The 23,758-nt window shown below is 40.6% G+C and overlaps 1 protein-coding gene across 1 annotated transcript in view; it reads left to right on the top strand.

The window, feature by feature from the left end:
• Positions 1 to 23,758, top strand: part of DCLK2 (doublecortin like kinase 2) — a 229,198-nt gene that overhangs the window by 186,409 nt on the left and 19,031 nt on the right. Inside the window, exons 8-11 of the mRNA XM_007951540.2 lie at positions 1,225 to 1,333; positions 4,676 to 4,733; positions 16,996 to 17,115; positions 17,344 to 17,490. Coding sequence (XP_007949731.1) covers positions 1,225 to 1,333; positions 4,676 to 4,733; positions 16,996 to 17,115; positions 17,344 to 17,490 — 434 coding nt within the window. The remainder of the gene's footprint in view (positions 1 to 1,224; positions 1,334 to 4,675; positions 4,734 to 16,995; positions 17,116 to 17,343; positions 17,491 to 23,758) is intronic.

Consider the following 23,758-nt stretch of genomic DNA (forward strand, 5'->3'; position numbering starts at 1 on the left):
CATACTCTGTGGAAGAAAGATTGGGAAATCTACTTCTGTAGTGACACCGCCTCAGAAACTCAAGGAGGGGTCGCTATGAGTTGGATCGGACTCGATGGCAGTGAATTTGAGTATACATACTCTATACAGACATATATGTGTATATAATCCATATATATGTATAGGAGCTCTGATGGTGTAGTGCCTAAGGCGTTTGACTGCCAACCAGAAGGGTGGTGGTTCAAACCCACCAGCCGCTCCTCGGAAGGAAGATTGGTCAATCTACTTCTGTAGAGATACTGCCTCGGAAACCCAAGGAGGGGTCACTATGTGTTGGAACCGACTCGGCGACAGTGAGTGTTGTACACAGATATTGAGACAAACAGGCTTATTTTAAGCAATTGGCTCAAGTGGTTGTGGCAAATTAGAAATCTGCAAGGCAGGCTGGCAGGCTGGAAACTTAGGCAAGAGTTGACATTGCAGTCTTATCTCTAGGAAACCTTTTTTTGCTCTGAAGGCCTTCAACTGTTTAGATAAGCCCCACCCATGTAGGATAGTCTGCTGTACTTAAAGTTAGCTGATTGTAAATGTTAAATCACAACCAAATAGCTTCACATTAACATCTAGACTCTCTTCTCATGAAACAGCTGGACACCATAGCCTAACCAAGTTGACATGTAAAATTTTCCATCAGAGGCTTCCTTTATTTTTTTTTAGTGGCAATTTGCTCTCATATTCTAAACATAGACTTTTTATTTATTTGATACCTGTTATGTACAAAGCACTGGTGATATATTGTGAGAAGTGATCATTCTTAAGCCCACCCCCTCTTTTTGAGAAGGATCTGAGACGGGAATCGGTCTTCACAAGTTATTTTATCAGGGTGGAATTTTCTTTACTTGAAAATCTTGAGAAGAAAACCATCTTCCTAATATTAAAATTTCCACTACTTCCCCTATAATTGGCAAAAAGACTCCCTTTTATCCAAGACTGATCACTTATTTCAACTGATAGTTCAGGTATTTGTTGGGTTTATTGATTATGTTGGTTTCTGATTCTAACTAGCAAAGTCAAAGGAAGGCTGGTGCTTCAGGTGTTCTATTCAGAAAATATGCTTAGAGATTTTCTTTTGTTTCACCATAGCTTTGGAAATAAATGCATTGCAATTCATTATTTTACAAGTACATGGGAACCCAGATAAAATGCTGATGTTTTCCTTAGACTTTGCATTTATTCTTTTTGCAGGTGTGAATGGAAACAGGTGCTCTGAATCCTCAACTCTTCTTGAGAAGTACAGAATTGGGAAAGTCATTGGTGATGGCAATTTTGCAGTAGTCAAAGAGTGCATGGACAGGTAAGTGGATAACAGGGAGCATTATTTGCTTACTTACACATAAATTTCTCTCTTGGAGTTCATTCTTATCTTAATGAACAAAAGACCATCCTGGGAAATCTCTCCTCACCCTTTATCCAATGTGTGTCATCCTCAAAGGATTAGAAAGGTACATTATTTTTATAAATTAAAAAGATTCTACCCTTGGGACCAGAAATTTTGCATACCTACAAGTCATTTGATAGGGAAAAATATATGTATTCATATGTAGTATAAAACTGTTTTATATGCATTTGGGCTGGGTTTTATCAGCGGTATCATCAGTGAGTTAGAGAGAAATGGGAAACAATAAGACTCAGAACAAAAACCCTTCTATAATATTTACCTGTCCTCATTACTGTACTTGTATTAACTCATTTATCTCCAAAATAAGCCTTTCAGTTAACATTTAATTGAATATACTAATAGTTCAGAATACAAGAGTTGACTCTGCATTTGTCTTTATTGAAATTATATTTTTGATGCCCAGTGTCCTGTATTTTGTTTAAAGTCCTGAAATAGGGCATGAGAACTATAGTCTCAAGGGACACTAAGGTCAATTGATATAACATAGTCCACAAAGACAGTGTTCTACATTCTACTTTGGTGAGTAGTGACTGGGGTTTTAAAAGCTTATGAGTGGCCATCTACAATGCAACTATTGTTTTCTCCCTGTCTGGAGCAAAGAAGAGTGATGAAAATAAAAAACGTAAAGAAACAGTTAGTCCAAAGGACTTATTGCTATATGAACCCCAGCCTCTATGACCCTGAGACCAAAAGAACTAGGTGGTGTCTACTACCACTGCAGACCACTCTAAAAGGATCACAATAGAAGCTCCTGGATAGAGTGGGAGAAAAATGTGAAACAAAACTCAAAACATTAAAACAGATCAGGCTTCCTGGGCTGGTAGAGACTAGAGGAACACCCAAGATTACGGCCTTTAGACACCCTTTAAGCCTGGAGCTAAACTCACCTCTGTGGCTCAGCTTTCAGCCAAACAGTAGACAGGCCTATAAGGTGAATAGTAATACCAGGGAGGTAAGCATTTCTTAGAACAATCAAGCATTCAAAATCAGAAGGTCAGGATTTGCGCAGGATAAAGCTCAGAAGGCAGGAGGGGGTAGGAAAGAAGGACAAATAAAACAGTGACCACAGGGAGGAAGTGCTATTACATTGTGAGGATTGCAGTCAATGTCACAAAACAAAATGTGTATGAATTGTTGAAAACCAATTTGCTCTGTAAACTTTCACACAATCACAATAAAAAGTTAAAAATTGATTTAAATTCTCAAATGGTAGGAAATCTACTCATTAAAATTCCAGGAGTTTTTGAACAATATTAAAACTAAGAAAGACTCAAATTAGAATCTTCGGGTTTATAGACCGACCACCTGTTCCAAGAGACAGTTTTTGTTGTTTGTGAGGTATTTTCCAGAATGTTCTGGGAAATACAACTTTTCTATCTTGGTATACCTCCAGTGATACTTTAGTGCTCCTTTTATATCAGTACACAGGGTAACTTCTGGTCCTCTAATCCCCTTTATGTAGCTCTTATATACAGAATGCCACCCAAGTAACAAAACATCTAAAATATGATTTCTAAAGACTTGTCGAAAATCTGGATTTGCTTTACGTTTTCATGGGGGACCAATTTAAATAAAAGTAATTCTTCTAACGTAGAGACTCATCAGCATGTACTATGACAACCTGGGCAAAAGTAAGTGTGTTTGTGAGACAGATGTAATCTGAAAAGGCTGCAGTGTTCTTTATTGAATTGTTTGCTTATACAAAAAGATGTTATTTACCATGTTCAGATGAAATTACGTTAATGATGCTCAACAGTGAAATAATAGTCAAGATTCTTGTGTCTGAGTAAATGACCTCACTAATGCCAGATGTGGACATTTGCAGTGGGACCATATCCTAGCTTTTTGGCTAAGAAGCTTTGGGACTTTACAGCTGTTATTATGGGCAAATGTGATTCATCGACCAATGTAAAGATACATTGATAATAGACAATTTTCAGATATGTTGATCCATTTTTCTTAATTTTATCTTGTCTCCTGGGTGAACTGTTTTGAGATTCAAACTGTTTCTTACCTAGCTCTGATAAAAATGAATTTAAATGTTTTAAGTATGTGAGTTACTTTATAATGTTATAGTTACTAATATTTACAAAAGGATATGTAATTAACATGCAGTATGGCTTACTCACTGCCATTGAGTTGGATCCGACTCACAGCGACCCCTCCCTGGGTTTCTGAGGCAGTATCACTATGAAAGTAGATTGTCCAGTCTTCCTTCTGAGGAGTGGCTGGTGGGTTTGAGCTGCCAGACTTCTGGTTAGCAGTTAAATGCCTTAGGTTTTTGTTCTAGTGCCGCTCTGACAGGAATATACCACAAATGGGATGGCCTTAATAAACAGGAGTTTATTCTCTTACAGGCTTTAACTCCAAGTTCAAAGTGCCAGGCTCTAGGGGCTCGGGGAAAGCCCCTCAGCCTTGGGCTTCAGCTCTGACTCCAGCTCCCAGCCCACTGAAGCTAGAGGCTGTTCTTCACTCAGACAGCTGCTGGCTGCTGAGGCTGCCAAGCCCAAGATTGACAAATAAAAAGGCACAGTCCCGATGTTACCAAACCACAAGACAGGCCATTAGTTTAAGTCCATTGTAAGTCCCAAGGTCGGCAGAGCATGGCAGGCTGCTGAACAATGACATGGCTACATGCAGGGTCCAAACATGCCATAAGCTAAAGACCATTCCCGACGCTGCTTCTTATATGTGAGAAGCAAACCACATACCCAAAGCAGCTACTCAGCTGCTTGTGGTAGATCCTCCCATGGAGTTGATTGCCAGTCTCATCATGGGGAATAACTACCACCAGCTTCCCAGCCACACAACCAGGCCCAACCAAGTTGACATACAACTTCAACTACCACAGTTTTATTTTGTTTTTTCCTTTTTTGAGTGCCTTTCTCTCCTGAGACCACTCCATATTGTCTGTGATGTGCCATAGGAGAAGTTAGGTCTTCATTCCCAGGGTCTGTGTAGCAAAGGAAATCAGGAATGATAATGTTTTTTAATCAAGGAATGCTAGTGGCACAGTGGTTAAGCACTTGGCTGCTAACTGAAAGATCAGTGGTTTGAACCCACCAGCAAGTCTGTAGGAGAAAGATTGGCAGTTTGCTTCTGTAAAAATTACAGCCTTGTAAACCATATGGGGCAGTTGTACTCTGACCTGTAGGGTTGCTGTGAGTCAGGATCAGCTCAGCACCATTGGGTATTGTCTTTATATCTTTAAATGGCTTTTCTCTGGTTATTCCATAGGTCCACTGGAAAGGAGTTTGCCCTGAAGATTATAGACAAAGCCAAATGTTGTGGAAAGGTACAGTACATATAACTGCTTTGTAAAAGAAACTGAGGCAATTTGGTGAGATGCTTGCTGTGGTGAAGGCATTTAAATGGTAGTTTGACAAGACCAAGCAGAAATAGACCATTGATAAAGGGGGGGAAACACGATCCAGCTTTGTTTTCTTGCCATTTTTCAGAAACTTTAATCCTAAAACAGTAAATTGATTTGCTCTTGGTTCTAACTGTAGAAAATGAAAGTTCTCATCTCTGAAAGATCCTTTTAAGATCCAGCAGTACCCAAAAGGTGTGTCAAGAACCATAAAAGGACTGAGACTTCACCCTACTTTTTAAGCTGATAGTTTAGACTTCCAGTTTTGTAGATGATGGCTGAAGACACGAGACACCTTTATTGTTTCTGACACCTCAGGCAGCTTGAGCTTCATGTTTGCATTGGTTCCCCCTTGAACTCCAAGTCCTATGGAGGTGATTGGAGGGGCCCTGGTGGGTGCTGAATACACAGTGGGCTTGTGCCAGAGCTGAGGAAATCCTGAAGCTTAGGAAATGTCTAATCTTATGAGGGAGCTGCTGGCAAACCTGCCTAATCATTGCCCCAGAGGAAGATTTTATTATCCTGTTCAGGATACAGATCTACCTGCTGCCCCAAGAGAGACCCAGTCTCTGTGTTCCCAGGGTGTATGCTATATAAACATTCTTAGAAGATGGTCTGGAACAAAAGCTGATGTGTTCAGGAGCACTATGGAGGACTGCATCCCCAACAAGATGAACTTTGTTCTTCTGTCCTACTCTCAAACTAGGACAGGGGGAAAAGAAAAAAAAAAAAAAAAAACAGCTGTATGAAATGCTGCTGGGGTACCGTTATTTTAACTTCATTTGAAAAATATGTATGGCAATGTGAACAAAGAGCTTATTAGATTCCTTTCTGGAGTAGCAGAGCAGTTAGAGTCAGGCTCTAGAGCTACACTGTCCATTTGAAGAGTTTGTAGCCATGTGTGGCTGTTGAACACTTGAAATGTGGCTAGTCCAAATGGAGATATGTTGTAGGTATAACATACATGTTGTATTTCAAAGAGTTAGTACCAAAAAGGAAAAAAAAAAAAAAAAAAACCTCATTAATACCTTTTATACTGATAAAAATGATAATCTGAATATATTTAAATAAAATATATTAAAACTAATTTTATCTACTATTTTACATTTTTTAATGCAGACATTAGAAAATTTAGAATTATATATATATTTCTGTGAGACAGTGATGCTCTATAGCCTGATTGTGTAGCTTAATCCTAGCTCTGCCTCTTCTTGCTGTGTGACCTTGGGAAAATTATTTTACCCCTCTGTGCCTTTGTTACCTGGAAGGAAGGTTGGGTAATCTATTTCCATAGTGATACCACCTCGGAAACCCAAGGCGAGAGGGGTCACTATGAATCAGATCTGACTCCACAGCAGTGAGTTTGGTTTGGTTTTGGTGCCTTTGTTTTGCCCTCTACAGTGGGTTTATCAATTGGGTTTTACTTGAACTTATTAACCTATGACATAAGGTTGTTGTGAGGAATAACTGAATTAAGACATGGGAGACACATAGAAAAAGTGCCATTATAATAAGAATTTAACAAATGTGAACTACTAATATTATTAATATGCCAGAGAGATTTAGCGTTTATAATTAGGAGTGTTTGAGGTGATATGACTGAAAAGAAGAAAACATTGCAATGTGGTGTTGTTGTTGTTGTTGTTGTTAGGTGCCGTTGAGTCAGCTCCAACTTATAGTGACTGCTGAAGGAACAGGGAGGTTGCATGTTCCGACCTCCACTAACCCCACAAGAAGAAGACAGAATCACCATCAGCAGTCCAAGGCCTATTCCTGCCAGGCCAGACATGCTGCCTCCCTCCAGCCCTTTCCCCAACCCTGCACCAACCACTCCTCCCACAGCACCCACCACCTCTCTGCTGGGTTCGATAATTTCCTGCAGTGGCCACACAGAACTCACAGATTATGGGGTTTATTGGGGAAGCAATAGGCTACAATTTAAGTTCAGGAACGTGCTCAGTCTCTCTCAGCCTACCGCCGTCTCTCAGCCGACAGTCTCTCAGTCTCTCTCCCAGCGGTGTACATCTCTCGGGGTCTCTCTCAGCAATGCTTGTCTCTGGGTGTCTCTCAGCAATGAGTATCTCTCGCATCTCCCAGCTGGCAGTGAGAGACTTCTTCTGCCTCTAGGAGGGCTCCTTTTTGAGCCTGGCAGAGTGCCCAAACTAACCAATCCTGACATCAGAATTCTATACACCTGAGAGAGAATTTCCCAGCAGCCCAAGGCCTATTCCTGTGAGGCCAGGCATGCTGCCTCTCTCCAGCCCTTTCCCCAACCCTGACACCAACCACTCCTCCCGCAGCACCTACCACCTCTCTGCTGGGTTCGATAATTTGCTGCAGTGGCCACGCAGAACTCACAGATTATGGGATTTATTCATGCCACTCTCAACGGAAATACCCCAAGTGGATAACTGTAACAAACAGGAGCTACTCAGTTCCTCACAGCAAATTCCACCATGGAGTTTACAAAGACTTATGCTATGAGTCAGGTCCGACTTGAAGGCAAACAACAACAACATGGCTAGAAAAGCCATGCTATGTAATTTACTACACTGCAAGTGACCTTACGTACAACAAATGTACATAGACCTTATGTACAACTGGTCTGTGCCAGCCTCACAATACTTGCTACACATGAGCCCATCATTGTAGCCACTGTATCAGTCCATCTCATTGAGGGTCTTCCCCTTTTTCACTGACCCTCTCCTTTAGGAAGAGTGACCAAAGTAGGCGAGAAGTAGTCTCGCCATTCTTGCTTTCGAGGAGCATTCTGGCTGTACTTCTTCTAGGACAGATCTGTTAGTTCTTGCAGTGCATGGTACTTTCAGTATTTCTTGCCAGCACCACAACTCAAAAGCATCAACTCTTTTTTTTTTTAACTGTGATTTGGGTGAAAGTTTATAGGGCAAATTCACTTTCCATACAGCAGCTCACATACACTTTGTCTCATGACGTTTACTACAATTTATCACAATGCAACAGCTCTTTTCCCATTTCCTCCCCATAGTTACTTCTTCCCTTTGTCCTTCCCTCCCATGCACATCTAACCCCAAGCTGTTTTCCTGTGCATACACGGCCCTTCTATTCTCCCATGATTGATCTCTCCAAGGAGTGTATCTACCTAATGTAAATGTTGACTCATATGCCTCTTTTCTGTTTGGCTAGAAGCCACAGGAGTGGGTTCAATTCCAGACCTGAAAGGCAGCTAGGGGCCATAGTCTCAGTGGTTCCATAGGCTCTATCAGACAAGCAAACCTGGTCCTTTTTTTTTTTTTTTTTCTTTCTTTTTTATGATTTTGAGTTTTGTTCCACATTGTTCTTCCACTCTATCCAGGATCTCCTACAGAGATCCCCCTCTGAGTAGTTGACATTGGTAGGTGGGGACCATCTAGTTTTTCTGGTCTCATAGTTGTATAGGCTGAGGATAGGATGGTGTACCAGTTTCTTGGACTAATTGTTTCCATTTGTCTTTGGTTTTCCTTGTTATTCTTTGCTCTGGATGAAGAGAGACCCATCATTCATCTAGATGGCCGCTTGCAAGCTTTTAAGATCCCAGTTGCTACTTGCCAGAGTAGGAAGTGGAACAATATTTTTGTGTAGTATGTTAAAAAGCATCAACTCTTGATTGGTCTTCCTTATTCATTGTCCAGCTTTCACATCCATATGAGGTGATTGAAAATACCATGGCTTGGGTTGGGTACACCATATTTTCCAAAGAGCTATCTTTGCTCTTCAACATTTTAAAGAGGTCTTTTGCAGCAAATTTGCCCAGTGCAATATGTTCTCTGATTTCTTGACTACTTGCTTACATTGGTGTTGATTGTGGAACCAAGTAATATGAACTCTTTGACAACATCAGTCTTTTGACCATTTATCATGATGCTGCTTATTGGTCCAGTTGTGGGGATTTTCATTTTATGTTGAGGTGCAATCCATACTTCTTGTGATATTAATGATGTTTTTGATAATTTCCACTTTCTGTTGGGTCTCCTTTCTTTGGAATGGGTACAAATATGGATCTCTTCCAGTCAGTTGGCCAGGTAGCTGTGTTTCACATTTCTTGTCATAGTCGAATAAGTGCCTCAAGTGCTGCATCTGTTGAATTGAGATGTTGAAACATCTCAGTGGGTATTCCGCCAGTTACCAGGGCCTTGGTTTTTTGTTGTTGTTGTTGTTGTTGTTGTTTTGCCAAATCCTTTAGTGCAGCTTTGAATTCTTCCTTGAATGCCATTGCTTTTTGATCATATGCCACCTACTGTAATAAGTGAATATTGACCAATTATTTTGGTACAGTGACTCTGTGTATTCCTTTCATCATCTTTTGATGTTTCCTGCATCATTCAATATTTTGCTCAAAGAATCTTTTGATATTGCAACTCAAGGCTTGAATTTTTTCTTCAGTTCTTTCAGCATGAGAAATGCTGAGCATGTTCTTCTCTTTTGGTTTTCTAACCCCAGGTGTTTGCACATTTCATTATAATAATTGACTTTGTCTTCTCCCGCTGCTCTTTGAAATTTTCTGCTCAGCTCTTTCATCTTGTGATTTCTTCGATTTGCTTTAGCTGCTCTCCATTCAAGAGCAAGTTTTAGAGTCTCTGCTGACATCCATTTTGGTCTTTTTTTCCTTTCCTGTCTTTAATGACCTTTTGTTTTCTTCACGTGTGATGTTCCTGATATTATCCCACAGTTAGTCTGGTTTTTGGTGATTGGTGTTCAGTGTGCCAAATCTATTCTTTTGATGATCTCTGAATTCAATAGGAATATAATCAAGGTTATATTTTGGCTCTCATGGACTTGTTTTAATTGTCTTCAGCTTCAACTTGAACTTGCATGTGAGCAGTTGATGGTCTGTTCCAGAGTTAGCTCCTGGGGCCTTGTTTTGCCTGAAGATATTACGCTTCTCCATTGCCTCTTTCCACAGATGTAGTCACTGATTACCGTGTATTCCATCTGGTGAAGTCGATGTGTACAGCCATCATTTATGTTGTTGAAAAAAAGGTATTTGCAGTGAATAAGTTGTTGATCTTGCAAAATTTTATCATGCTATCTCTGATGTCATTTCTATCACCAAGGCCATATTTTCCAACTACTGGTGATTCTTCTTTATATCCAACTTTCACATTCCAATCACCAGTAATAATCAATACTGTTCAGACTGCAGAAGTTGGTAAAAATCTTCAATTTCCTCATCTTTGACTTTGGTGGTTGGTGCATACGTTTGAATAATAATCATATAAACTGGTCTTCCTTATTGTTATTGTTATGAGCCATTGAGTTGGACTCGACTCATAGCGACCCCTCCTTAGGTTTCCGAGGCAGTACCATTATGGAAGTATATTGCCCCATCTTCCTTCTGAGGATATTATCCTATCCCTGACAGCGTTGTACTTCAGGCTAGATCTTGAAACATTTTTTTCTGATGATGAATGCCACACCATTCCTCTTCAATTTATCATTCTCAGCATAGTAGATCATATGGTTGTCCAATTCAGAATGGCCAAAACTAGTCCATTTCAGCTCACTAATGCCTAGAATATTGATCTTTATATGTTCCATTTCATTTTTGACAACTTCCAGTTTTCCTAGATTGATACTTTGTACATTCCAGGTTTCAATTATTAATGGATGCTTGCAGCTGTTTCTTCCCATTTTGAATCATGCCATATCAGCAAATGGAGATCCCAAAAGCTTCACCCCACCTACATCAAGTTCAATTCTACTTTGAGGAGGCAGCTCTTCCCCAGTCATATTTTGAGTTCCTTCCAACCTGAGGGGCTCATCTTCTGGCCCTATATCAGACAATATTTCAGGGCTGTTCATAAACTTTTCCAGTAATATACCAGGCAGTAGGAGCTCTGGTAGCATAGTGCCTAAGGCACTTGACTGCTAACCAGAAGGCTGGTGGTTCAAACCCACCAGCCACTCCTCAGAAGAAAGGTTGGGCAATCTACTTCTGTAGTGATACCGCCTTGGAAACCCAAGGGGGAGGGGTCGTTATGAGTGGAGGCCGACTCGACAGCACATAACAACAACAACAACATATCAGGCAGTGTTTCACTGCTGTGTATAAGGTTTTCACCGGCCAATTCTTTGAGAAGTGGATTGCCCCTTCCTTCTCCCTAGTCTGTCTTAGTCTGGAAGCTCCGCTGACATCCATCTCTCAGTTTTTTTCCCACTGCACTGAAAGTTAATGAAGCAGAGACTGCAGAATTCTTCCTTTTCTTTGAATAATGGGGGTTGTTTTTCTGTTATATTTAATTTTCTCTACTAATTTTATGTGCTTTTACATATGTTCTATTAAAGTTTTTGAACTATAATGGCTTTTTCCCCCACATGTAAAGAAAGTGTTGCTCTTTCAATCTGGTAAAGTGTGATTTAAAAACAGAATGTGTGTCATATGATTCGGGGAGCCACATTCTGCACCACTGTATTGAAATTTTCTTTTTCAAAAAAGTAAAATAATTTTAAAAAATGCTATGGCAAGAATATTGTTTACCTAATTAAAGTTTAAGCAGCTATTTCAGGAGTTGAAAGAAAATCTTTATGTACAAAAAAATTCAGTCTGGTACACTAAGGGCTGAAACAAATGGACAGGTCATTTCAAATATTGGGGTTTTATTTTTCCTTGTTACATCTTATCATTCTACTTTTATAAATCGTGGTCATATACTAACTTCCATTCTGACGTTTTGCTTATTTGAACAACTATTTCCAGGTTAAAGGAGGTCTGGTAGCACAGTGCCTGTGGCATTTGCCTGCTATCCAGAAGGTTAGTGGTTCAAACACACCAGCTGCTCTGTGGAAGAAAAATGGGGCAATTTACTTCCGTAAAGATTTGCCATCTTGGAAGCCCAGTGGGGATCATTGTGAATTGGAATCAGCTCAATGGCAGTGAATTTGTTTTTGTTTTTTTTTTTTTTGGATTTCCATATATAAGTCAAAAACTATTGCCATTGAATCAATTCTGATTCATGGAGACCCTATGTGTTATAGAACAAAACTGTTCTACAGGGTTTTTGTTTTTTGGCTGTAATGTTTATGGAAACAGTTGGTCAGGACTTTCTTCTGAAGAACTGCTGGGTGAGTATAAACTGTCAACCTTTTGGTTATTAGATGATGTTCTGGTTACCTGGTGCTGCTCTGACAAGAATATACCACAAATGAGATGGCCTTAGCAAACAGGAGTTTATTCTTACAATTTCAAGGCTTTAAGTCTCAGATCAAAGTGCCAGGCTCTAGGAGCTGGGTGAAAGCCCCTCAGTCTTGGTCTTCAGCTCTGCCTCCTGCTCCTGGCCCACTGAAGCTGGAGGCTTTTCTTCACGAGGCTGCTGACTGTTGAGGCTGACAAACCCAAGGTGGACAAGTAACAAGGCACAGTTAGTATTACCAAACCACATGGCAGGCCATTAATTCAAGTCCATTAAAGACTCAAGATCAGCCGAGCACGGCAGGCTGCTGAACAACGACTTGGCTATATGCAGGGTTCAAGTGTGTCGTAAGCTAGAGACCATTCCCAAAGCTGCTGCTTATATATGGGAAGCAGACCATATCTCTGAAGCAGCTATCATCTGCTTATGGTAGATCCCACCATGGAGTGATTGCCAGTCTCATCATGGGGAATAATGAGACTACTACCAGCTTCTCAGCCACTCAACCAGGCCCAGCCAAGTTGACACACAACCTTAACTACCACAGATGAAATCAAAATAATTACACTGCCAAGAGCCTTTATTTCCACATTAATTCTGTATAATTTTATTTTTAAAAGAAGAATGTTATAGAGAACTTATTTTTTAAAAAATTAAAGGGGACATCCAGCCACTCTTTTGGAGTATTGTGGTCACTTTTGCTTTGTTGGTTATATGCAAAAAAAAAAAAAAAAAAAAAGTGCTGAACATTTTATATACCTGTCTCTTCTATGTGAAATCTCCCCCTCTGTGTCTTATAAGGATATTTGTGATGGCATTTAGAGCTCACCTGGATAATTCAGGGTTATCTTCACATCTCAGAATCTTTCATTTAACTACATCTACAAAGATGATTTTTCCAAATACTTATAAATTTTCGGGGTTGGGACTTGATATCTTTGAGTGGCTATTACATATATCTGCATAGAAATCATATACAGGAATTTCAACATTTTACCTGTCTTACTGTAGTTAACCTCGGCAGTACTCACTAAGCCATACGGGTGCCAGCTGTAAAGTCACTCTTGGCCAGGAACATGATGTGTTTGTTTATTCACATGAGTACGTCTGTGTGTTAGTAACTGTGTTGGTTGCTAGACAGCGAGGTAAACAAAAACCTTGAAGACTCACAGTTCAAGGGGGTTACAGACCAGCTGACAAATGACTAGAAGACAATGGGAGGAGAGCTGTGTCTGGATCAAGTGCAAGTGTCAATGAGCCCTTCAGAGGCATACCTTAGCCCAGTTGTGGGTGAGCAGGGGAGACTACTCAGATGAGGTGAGGTCTGAGCATGGTCTTGAGTAATAAAAAGAGGAGTTTGCCAAGAAGTGGGTAAAAAAGTTCCAGGCAGAGAAAACTATCTTTGCAGATGCACAGAGAGATCCTGGCAAGAAATTGACAATGGAAACAAAGAACGTGAATGGATGGATTCAAGGGCTGTTGAAGAGGTGGGCTGGGCAGCAACTCAAACCCCAGGATTCACTAGAGGATGAGGAAGGAGAGAGGAGTGGGAGTGGAATTCTCATTTCTGCTTTGGACAGCCAGGCTCTTTCAGCGAGACAGAGAACTGGGAAGAGAGGAATGTTTAGTGGAGCTGGGGAAGGGTAGGGAAAGAGTGATGAGTTTGGTTTGGGAGAATTATTTATTTCCCTAAACGATTTCTCATTTACTCCCCGTGTATATTCAAAGTCACCATAGCCAAAGATAAGGCAGTATCCTTTGCCAAGTTAGCAGTTTCCTTTGTCGTTTTCTGTCTCACTGAACAATGGAGCACTGCCATGGAATGATTCATATGTAAATTATTTGGAACGCGAATAAATAATGATGGCTGATTGAATAATGTAACTTCATTGTGGCTCAGATGAAAGTGATATTCATATTGTGTTTAGAAATTTTATTTCCCTGGAAAATGAAATTTAGAGAACATTTTTACATATTAGAAACTAAGATTATATGTGGGTTGCATGCAAAATAGGCAGATAATGTTTGTAAAGATTTTTATGCAGTCCTTTTGTTTTGTTTCTGGTGATGGTTAGTTTAAAGAGTGGATTGTTCCTTCATAGACAATTTTACAAGGATAGTCAGAAGTTGAGAAACAAAGGCAAACAGCTCCTGAATCCCAACAAAAACATGCCTTATGTGCTTGGAATACCAGCCATTCTCAAGTAGTATGTAGTAAACAGAGATAATTAATAACAATGGAGAAATGTTGATGCAGAGTGCTCTCAGTATTTGAAATGTAACACTGCAGATGGCCCTGGAAGAGGGTCCACAGTGTATCCTAGAAGACTTTCCACTGTACCTTTTATTGAAAAAGATAATAACTTTGGAGAGGGGCAGTCTCCTTATGTGGTAGACATCTTATTTTCATTCCAATTTGAGAGAGCTTCTCTTGGTACTAGGATTCTTTTACATGACTCTCTCTAAATCAACATCACTAATAGAGACCCTGAATGGAGGTAAATTTATAGACTCTTCCAACTTGGAAGGAAATGAGGAAAGGGGAGAACTGAAATCATGGATATATTTACTTTAAAATAAAATGTCCATTTTTTATTTCACGTTCATGACTGTGGTAATAACTACTGCCGTCTTTGCTTCACACAGAGAGAAATAAATTCACTTGCTTGCTTTCACATGTTCACAGAAGTACATGGAACGTTGCTTTTTAGTAGGATTAAGGAAATGCTTGACACAGATGGTCCAAAAGGTTGAAAATATGTTCACAAGTATGAAGCATTTGCCAGGTCTTTCTTTTGTCTGTGTGATCACAAGATGTTGGCTGCATAGCTGCTTCCCTAGGGGAGGGATCAGGACTCTGTCTGTGGCTTTGTGTTGCTGCTTTGTATATTAGACTTAGGGGACTTGGAAAAAGGTAGGAGGCCTGTCCCCAGCCTTCCAGGGTAGGGTCTGGGAACAGCCATTCCTCTGTTAAATTTGGAGGGGTTTGCTGAGGAATAAGCCAGGTCAAAGACTTTCCCAGCCCTGCTCATTAAAAGCAGCACAGTTACTCCATTTCCACAAGACCTGGCACAATTCTGCCTTAAACCTCAACTCAGCGTGACACTGTTGTGTGTTCCTATGTTTTCAAGGAGTTAACTATTTTTAGATTTGTAGTCATCATTGTCGTTTTGAAAAATTCCAACTTGATTTCTATTGAAGCAGTTCTCTTTGAAAGCTGATGTGTAGTACAAAAAAACTGCATGTCAGAAATGTAGGTTTGAATTCCTACCTCAAAACTCTGTTCTAAGGTTAAAGTATTAAAACATTATGCAAGTACGTTGCCTGGGGACTGACAAATAGTGAATAGATTCATAGTCAATATTGGTTCCTTTCGTTCCCTACTTCTCTTTAGCGTTTGAACTATCATTTGCCAACATTAACTCAGTGACTGTTTGGACAGGGGAGTCTCTGGGTAGTGCAAATGGTTCACATGTTTGGTTGCTAATCGAAAGGTTGGAGGGTGAAGTCTCCCCAGAAGTGCCTTGGAAGAATGGCCTGGTGGTCTGCTTCTGAAAAGTCAGCCATCGAAAACTCTATAGTGCACAGTTCTACTCTGACACATGAGGTCGCTGTGAATTGGAATAGACTTAAGCGGAGTTGAGTTCTTGGACAGGCACCGTGCATTCCATACTCCAGAATCATGGCCCACCATGCTCAGGAGCTTACAACAGATTTTTTCTGTTATTCAGGTTATTCACTTGGTATAATTTATACCTCCATCTGTTATCAAAAAGGATTTGAGTCAGCTTAGTGTAAAAATAATGTACACATGGATACTTGCAGGTGCGAGGAACCATCAGTGATACCCTGAAGTAAGGGTAAGATAATAATCTTATTTCTGCAGTGTAACACTAAACTTAGTTCTGAGATTCTTGATAGCAAAGGCAAAAAAGGAAATATGATACATATAGGTATGTGTGTGTATATAATATGTAAAAGGACAGTTAGCAAATTTTACAGAGCATTCTCTAGACTCAGAATAATTCATTATTAAAGTTAGTGATGATCAATAAATATGGCATTGCTGAGACATTTTCATGTTTCGTAATAAAGTAGAGCAATAGATGTTCATGATTCATGGGTTGGTGTGTTGAGAGTAATTACTTAATAGTATGAGTAAACATTTTCCACTGTGCTGATCCCAACTGCATTACTCACCAGGACTGATAATCAAGTGGTGTTTTTAGAGAAGTGATTAGAGTTAAAATGAGAATAGTGATCCCTATGGTACTGTATGCTTCCAGACTTCTGAACTATAAGATGATAAAAAACATTCATCTGGTAAATGATTTCATAAACTATCATCGAGGAAGACTTCTTTTCATGAATTCCAACATGAAATGCAAATTCATATTGGTCACAGTTTAAAAGCTAACACAGTATTTTAATGCCAGAAATTGTATGCCATAAGCATGCCAAATTTTCTTACATGTCTAATATTTCTTTCAGTGCATATACTTAGAAAACAGTAGGTTATATCGGGGCTTTGTGAGAGACAATCATGTTTACCAGTATATGGAACCTCTGGATCTTTCATGAGTACTTAACAAGAGGAGAAATATTTCTCCTGGGACATTGTGGGGCCTTGGTTTTAGCTTGGCGCAGGGATGCTTGGAGGAGTGCATCATCACCATTTCTGCTTTGCTCAAAGAGCACCCATGGCAGGTGACATTGTGTGGTTCTAGCTGAATTACAAGCTTTAGTGTTGCAGACTTTTAAGGGGTGGGAAGGAATGACAGAGAAGACGACACTGTGCTCTTTGTACCAGGAGGCACCACTGAGCCCTTCTGAAGGATGTTATAAGGCAGTTTCTTTTTTTAAGCCACAATGAAATGTTCACTAACTTGTCCTGTCTCTCTGGAAACCAGTATGCTGGGGTTTGGCTTTCAGCTGTGCCAAGAGAGATGGTTTCTTTAGCATCAGCCCTCCAGGTCACAGGGACAGAGCAAAGAGTGCTGTGATTTCTAACCCACTTCTCTGAACCCTTCATTTGACAGGAACACCTGATTGAGAATGAAGTCTCGATCCTGCGCCGAGTAAAACATCCAAACATCATCATGCTCATCGAGGAGATGGAAACAGCTACTGAGCTCTTTCTAGTGATGGAATTGGTCAAAGTAAGAGGATGGAGAGAGATTCTTGGTGCTGAATCCCAAGACTTAAAAAATTCTTAAAGGACCTAGTCAGCGAAGTATTTTGCTAATTGTAACTTTCATTACTTATGATTTATCACTTTTCATAGCACTTGTGTCATTTTTACACTCACTCTGGGCTGCGGAGCCATCTTTGTTACCTTTATAGCATTGCCACAGTCGTTTTGATATGCTGTCCCGTGTGTTCTTTAGGGTGGAGATCTCTTTGATGCAATTACCTCTTCAACCAAGTACACGGAGAGAGACGGCAGCGCCATGGTATACAACCTCGCCAATGCCCTCAGGTACCTCCATGGTCTCAGCATTGTGCACAGAGACATCAAGCCAGAGAACCTCCTGGTATGTAGCTCCAGTTTTGTTATTGGTGATTTTTTTCTTTTCTTTTTTGGTTTTGTTCCAACTTGTGCCTCACTTCTTTCAAAATGATCATAATCATCTGTAAACAATGAAATGGTAGAGCCACTCCTCGGAAGGAAGATAGGGCAATCTACTTCCGTAGTGAGACTGCCTCGGAAACCCAAGGAGGGGTCGCTATGAATCGGGTCCAACTTGACGGCACATAACAACAACAACAACATGCCAATTCTGCAGTCAGGGATTAAACTACAAATTCACTGCCATTGAGTTGATTCGACTCAGAGCAACCTTTCCTTGGGTTTCTGAGGCGGTATCTCTACAGAAGTAGATTGCCCAGTCTTCCTTCTGAGGAGTGGCTGGTGGGTTTGAACTGCCAGCCTTCTGGTTAGCAGACAGATGCCTTAGGCCCTACACCACCAGAGCTCCAGAGAACCTAAATGGAAAATTGGCATCTCAAGTTAATGACTGTAAAATGTTATTGGTTTTATTGAAATGATCTGAATTTACTGTTTACCAGATATTGGATAGCAAATTTTTGTTTATCTTTTGATTGCTGGTTCTGACAGATGAAAGATTAACGGGAAAACTATTTTATGGTGCAAAAAAAAAAAAAATGGGGCAATAAATTGGAGAGAGAATCAGAGGCTTATAGGAGACAGAAGTAGAGCATGGGGTTCACGTATGTGCTTTGACAGAAGTTTTGAGATAGTCTAGTCCATTCATTTCAGTTGTGGTAGTGGTATTGGCTGCCATCAAATCAGCCCCAACTCATGGTGAACCCACATGTGACAGAATAAACCTTGCTCCATAGGGTTGTAATCTTTACGGAAGCAGACAGCCAGGTCTTTCTTCTGTCAAGTTGCTGTGTGGGTTTGAACCACCAGTCACAAACCACTTGCACCACATAGCTCCTGTCCCAGTTTTACAGATAGGGAAATCAAGACCCAGAAATACTAATTTCACTTTCTTAGAAGTCTCAGTTTTCCCAGTGTTCTGTAGAAGAAAATCGTGCTCTACTATGGCACTCAGGAACCTTCACAATCTGATCCCAATTTACCTTTCCAGCTTCCTATTCTGTTCCTAACCCTTCTTGCTCATCTAGACTAGCATAGCATCTCACGTTCAAGCTGCATTTAAGCATTTAATTTACCTTCATCTTAGGCCTTGATAACTAAAAACAGCTTGCTAATTAGGAGCCAGCCCATCCTTGTGTGACTACAAGGTTCTAGAGGAGCTGATGGGGGAGTTCTTGTGACCTTCTTGCCCCAAGACGGTTGACTTCTCTTTTTATACTTTTCAAAGCTAAACGTCAGCACCAATTATCATAATTATCAACTCTGTTGAGAGTGAGCTTATCCTAGTCCTCCATAGCATGTTAATTCAAACATAGGTTTCCCTATCTCCAGTACTTAAGACTTAACTGTTGTTATCAGTATTGCGCTTCCATTGCTTACGTCTGTACTGGTGTCTGTCTGTAGTACCCTCTCTCCCAAAAATGTGTAGCAAACACATTCACTGTGTAAGACACTGAGCAAAAGTCATTTCTTCTTTGGTGTTGCCCCATATTCCCTGGGCAGAGTTCAGTCATGGCCTTTTATGGTTCCTGCTGCACTTGCTACATTACTGTGAATTTGTGATTCACTTGTCTGTGTCCTTATCTAGATTGCAAGCACCTTGGGAGCAAGGACCATGTCTCAAGTTATCTTTATATCCCCAGTACTTTGACAGTACCACGTGAGCACACAGTAGGTGTGGAGTACTTACCATTAGCTAACCACTGACAGTCGCTCACTGGCTAGCAGCACACCTGGTGCTCAGACCCATATATCTTTACACTTGCCTAATGCTTACACTACACAGGAACATCCATTGATGGCTTTGAGGCCATCCCAGGGACTTTTTGCTAGTCCATTATCCATGTTCCCCTCTGGTAATATTTTATGTTTTCTGAGTGTCCATTTCAAATTATGTGAGTTTTTTATTACCGTCTCTGTCTTGGAGGGATTATATTTCATTCCTATATGTTCCTGTTAGCATAGTGTTTAAGGCACTTGACTGCTAACCAGAAGGCTGGTGGTTCAAACCCACCAGCCACTCCTCGGAAGGAAGATAGGGCAATCTACTTCTGTAGTGATACTGCCTTGGAAACCCAAGGAGGGGTCGCTATGAGTCGGGTCCGACTCAACGATACATAACAACAAAACAACAAATATGTTCCTGTTAGGGAAATAAATATCCCTGCTGTGTAATGAAAGATGTGTTATGGATTCAGTTTTATGAACTCTAAGGAGAGTGGTGAACAGCCTCAGCTTGAAGTAGGGATATGGTGTTCTCTCCTCAAAGCAGGCTTCTTGCCCATTAGAGCCTTGCCATGTCTGTCAGGCTGGGCCTCCTGTACCATTGGGTTGAGTTTGTCCAGGGACTTCACAAGAGCAGGCAAAGTCAAGCAAAGGTGGTAGGCTTTCTGTAGGTCTGGCCAGACACTGGTACCACAAATGTAATGAGGATGCCCCTTTGACTTCTCCGCACTCTCCGCTGCCCACCTTATGTCAGAGGCTCTGATTATTTATGTTGTCTGTACATATGCGTACCACAGGCCCTAGGGGAGCCGTTGGTTACTCTGGAGCCAGCTGTGCTGTGCTTTGGCTGCCAAGGCCCAATGAGGAAGCTGACTAGTTAGTGGTCAATTTTCAGGAAGTTAGGGAGTGTCTGTTTATTTTCCCAGCTCACAGATCCCAGCCTTGCCTCCCGTTTCTCCTCTTTTCTACTCATAGTTTCTTAATCTGTTCAGAGTGTCCTCAGAATTTGATACTTCCTCCTTTTCTCTTGTCAGACATCATGAATAGAGAACGTACTGGGCATTGATGTCTCTAACATGATGTGTCTCAGAAAACCAAAACAAAAACAAAACCAGAATAACTGTATCAAGTCAATTCTGACTCAGAGCAACCCTATAGGACAGAGCAGAGCTGTCTCCATAAGATTTCCAAGGCTATAAGTCCTTTTGGAGGAGTTCTGGTAGCATAGTGCCTAATGCACTTGACAGCTAACCAGAAGGCGGGCGGTTCAAACCCACTAGCCACTCCTCAGAAGGAAGGTTGGGCAATCTACTTCTGTAGTGATACTGCCTCGGAAACTCAAGGAGTCAGTATGAGTTGGGTCCGACTCATAGCACATAACATAACAACAAGTCCTTTTGGAAGCAAACTACCTCATCTTTCTCTTGTGGAGAGGTAGTGGGTTTGAACCACTGACCTTAGCAGCCCAATGCGTTAACCATAGTGCCACCAGAGCTCCTTGTATCTCAGAAAGTAACCAGTAAATTGCAATCAAGTACCTCATTTCATCTAACCTATTGTACACGATCTGGGTGCCCTGCACCAACCCCATAGTGCTACTTGGAAGAGGAGGAGGACGACGATGATGATCCTAAGGCTGATGTCTATGTTATGTGCTGTCGAGTCAAACCCGACTCATAGCGACCCCTCCTTGGGTTTCCGAGGCAGTATCACTACGGAAGTAGGATTGCCCAACCTTCCTTCCAAGGAGTGGCTGGTGGGTTTGAACCGCCAGCCGTCTGGTTAGCAGGTAAGTGTCTTAGCCACTATGCTACCAGTGCAGCTAATATGTGAGATAGAATGGCCTTGGCATCAGTTGGTGTCCCTGGGTGGTGCAGTTAACACACTCAGGTGTTAGCCAGAAGATTAGAGGTTCAAGTCCATCAAGAAGCTCCTCCAAAGAAAGGCCTGGTGTAATATTTCCAAAAAATCAGGTACTGAAAACCCTATGGGGCATAATTCTACTCTGACACACATGGAGTTGCCATGAGTTGGAATGAATTTGACAGCAACTGGTGTGAGTGGGATCAGGCTTTGAAAGCAACTGTAGCTGCATGTATCTAAGTAAAATATGTCTCTGTCATTGAAACCTTACTGGGTCATTTAGCAGATTCTAGATTTAGTTAATAGGGTGGTATTGACCTAGGATGACCATGGAGGCACTAAAAGTAAAGATACAAGAGTGACTGCCAGCCTCTTCGTGTTCTAAAACCTAATTCAGTTTTTAAACACCAGAGCACTCAGACGTCTGATTTGCATCCCCCTCTCTGGTAGCCCAGTCATAATTTAAACCCCTGCCAGCGGAGATGTATGGGTCACCGTGTCAGGGAGCACTGGGGTGGCCATTAATGCTGTGAGTTACAGCCTGGCTGTGCCCTGTCACAGTTAACTATAAGAGACCAGTGATAAATTCAGCATTCGAGGAGTTCTGGGGACGGGAGAGAAGAGGGCTGGTTTCTCATATTTGAAGTCCTTCTAAATCATTGTGTTGACATTTTATTTAGAGACCATGCAGTGTTTACTTTGTATATGTGGTCTGCAATGCTTACATTTTTTATTTTTGCATTCTAAGGGCAATTGTGGATGGATGCATCTCTCTGCCTGTGGGTGGGGCATTTTTTGAACACAAAAGGGCTGAAGTTCTCATTGTTGTGATTGTTCAGATGCACCCAAAACCTGTATTCAAGTGTAGACCACAGTCAGAGTTTTGATATGTCCACCCTACTCCACCCCTCCACCCCTAGTCAGATACTGAATCTATTGTAGAATGGTGTAGCATAAGAAATGGTCTTGGTTGGAATCCCAGCTTGGCTACTTGTGACTTATGTTCTTTGTTTACAGTTTCTTCATCTGTAAAATAGAGATAGCAGTTCTTTTCCTGTTTGTCCAATAGGGTGATTATAGAAGTCCAGTGAGATAATGTTTGAGCTTGTGTTAAGATCTCCAAAGTCCTGTGAGAATGTCAGTTACTGAGAATGGAAATCTCTGCCAGGAGGCTTTTAGCATTGCTGTTCATTTATTTGTCTCTTTACTAAAATCAGTCTCTTAAAGCATCGCTCTCTCTATATATTTATATTTAATTTACATTATGCTAATATTTACATATAATTTATATAACATCTATATATATATATGTATATATACATGTGTGTGTGTGTGTGTACACATATACAGATACACACAAGGAGCTCTGGTGGCATAATGGGTAAGGCATTCAGATGCTGACCAGAAGGTTGATGGTTCAAACCCACCAGCTGCTCCACAGGAAGATGAGGCAATCTACTTCCGTAAAGATTTACAGCTTTGGAAACCCAAGGAGCGTCGCTATGAGTCAGAATCGACTCAATGGCAGTGGGATATGTATAGAGACAGGGAGAGAGGTATAGATAGATAGATACCTATATATGTCTATACTCAACTTTTGAAGATAATCTCCAGCTAAGATTTGAAATTTACTCATACTATGTTTCACTTATTTGCCTCTGCGTCTAGCATTGGGAGAAAATGAATCAGATAAAATAGTATGATTTCAGGCTTGTCTGTCCTGTCTGACGCTTCCCTTTTGATGTTTAACCAAGGAGTACCACTTGCCCGGACATAATTCAGTGATTATAGACTGTTCGTTCATTACCCTTCTATTTATGCGACTTCATCTGACTGTGAGTTCCTTATAGCAGATGTGAGAAAGGAGACTTATGGGATTTCTGAGTATCTGACAACAACCATAGAATAGCCCTAGGCATCTCTAAATTGAATGTTTAAAACAAACACTGTTTTTCAAAAAAGTACCTAATGAGTGTAGTTTTAAGTTGTGAAAACAAAATAAGAGTGGCAATAATAAAGCTTTTTTTGTTTCACTCTCATGATGCAGACATTTACAAAATGTTGCGCATAATGTTCTTATCATTGCAATTACTTAGGGAATTTTTTTCCTACAGTCTGGGTTTCTGTAAATGCACTATAAATTCTGACTGTAATTCTTTGTATCAGATTGTACTCATTAATGTTTACATTAAGCATAATGGATGGGAAGTCATCATAAGACTGTGGCATGCATTGGAACCTGGGGTTTGTTGCCTTAGGCTCAATCATTAATAGTTTTGTTATGTTTCAGCTCAGTTGTGGACTGACTCAGAATTATAAATGTCTATGAGGGACTCAAAATCTTTACCATTACTCCTGTAGGAACTTTGAAGTCATAAATGTGTGTATTGGATTTGTGTTTTTACTAAATAAAAATAACACAAAGTTATTAAAATATTAAGGTGAAAAATATTTTTACCAAATTGATGAGAATATCAAAGATGAGGAAGGCAGTCTTAGTGTCCTCCTAAAAATGCTTATGAAGATTGGGGATCATTGGCAGGGAGAGCCCTGAGGGTTTGATGTTCTGATTAATGAATATATAAAAT

The sequence above is a fragment of the Orycteropus afer genome, unplaced genomic scaffold (genome assembly GCF_000298275.1).
Source record: "Orycteropus afer afer isolate SDZICR_OR568_19922 unplaced genomic scaffold, OryAfe1.0 scaffold00297, whole genome shotgun sequence".
Taxonomy (NCBI): domain Eukaryota; kingdom Metazoa; phylum Chordata; class Mammalia; order Tubulidentata; family Orycteropodidae; genus Orycteropus; species Orycteropus afer.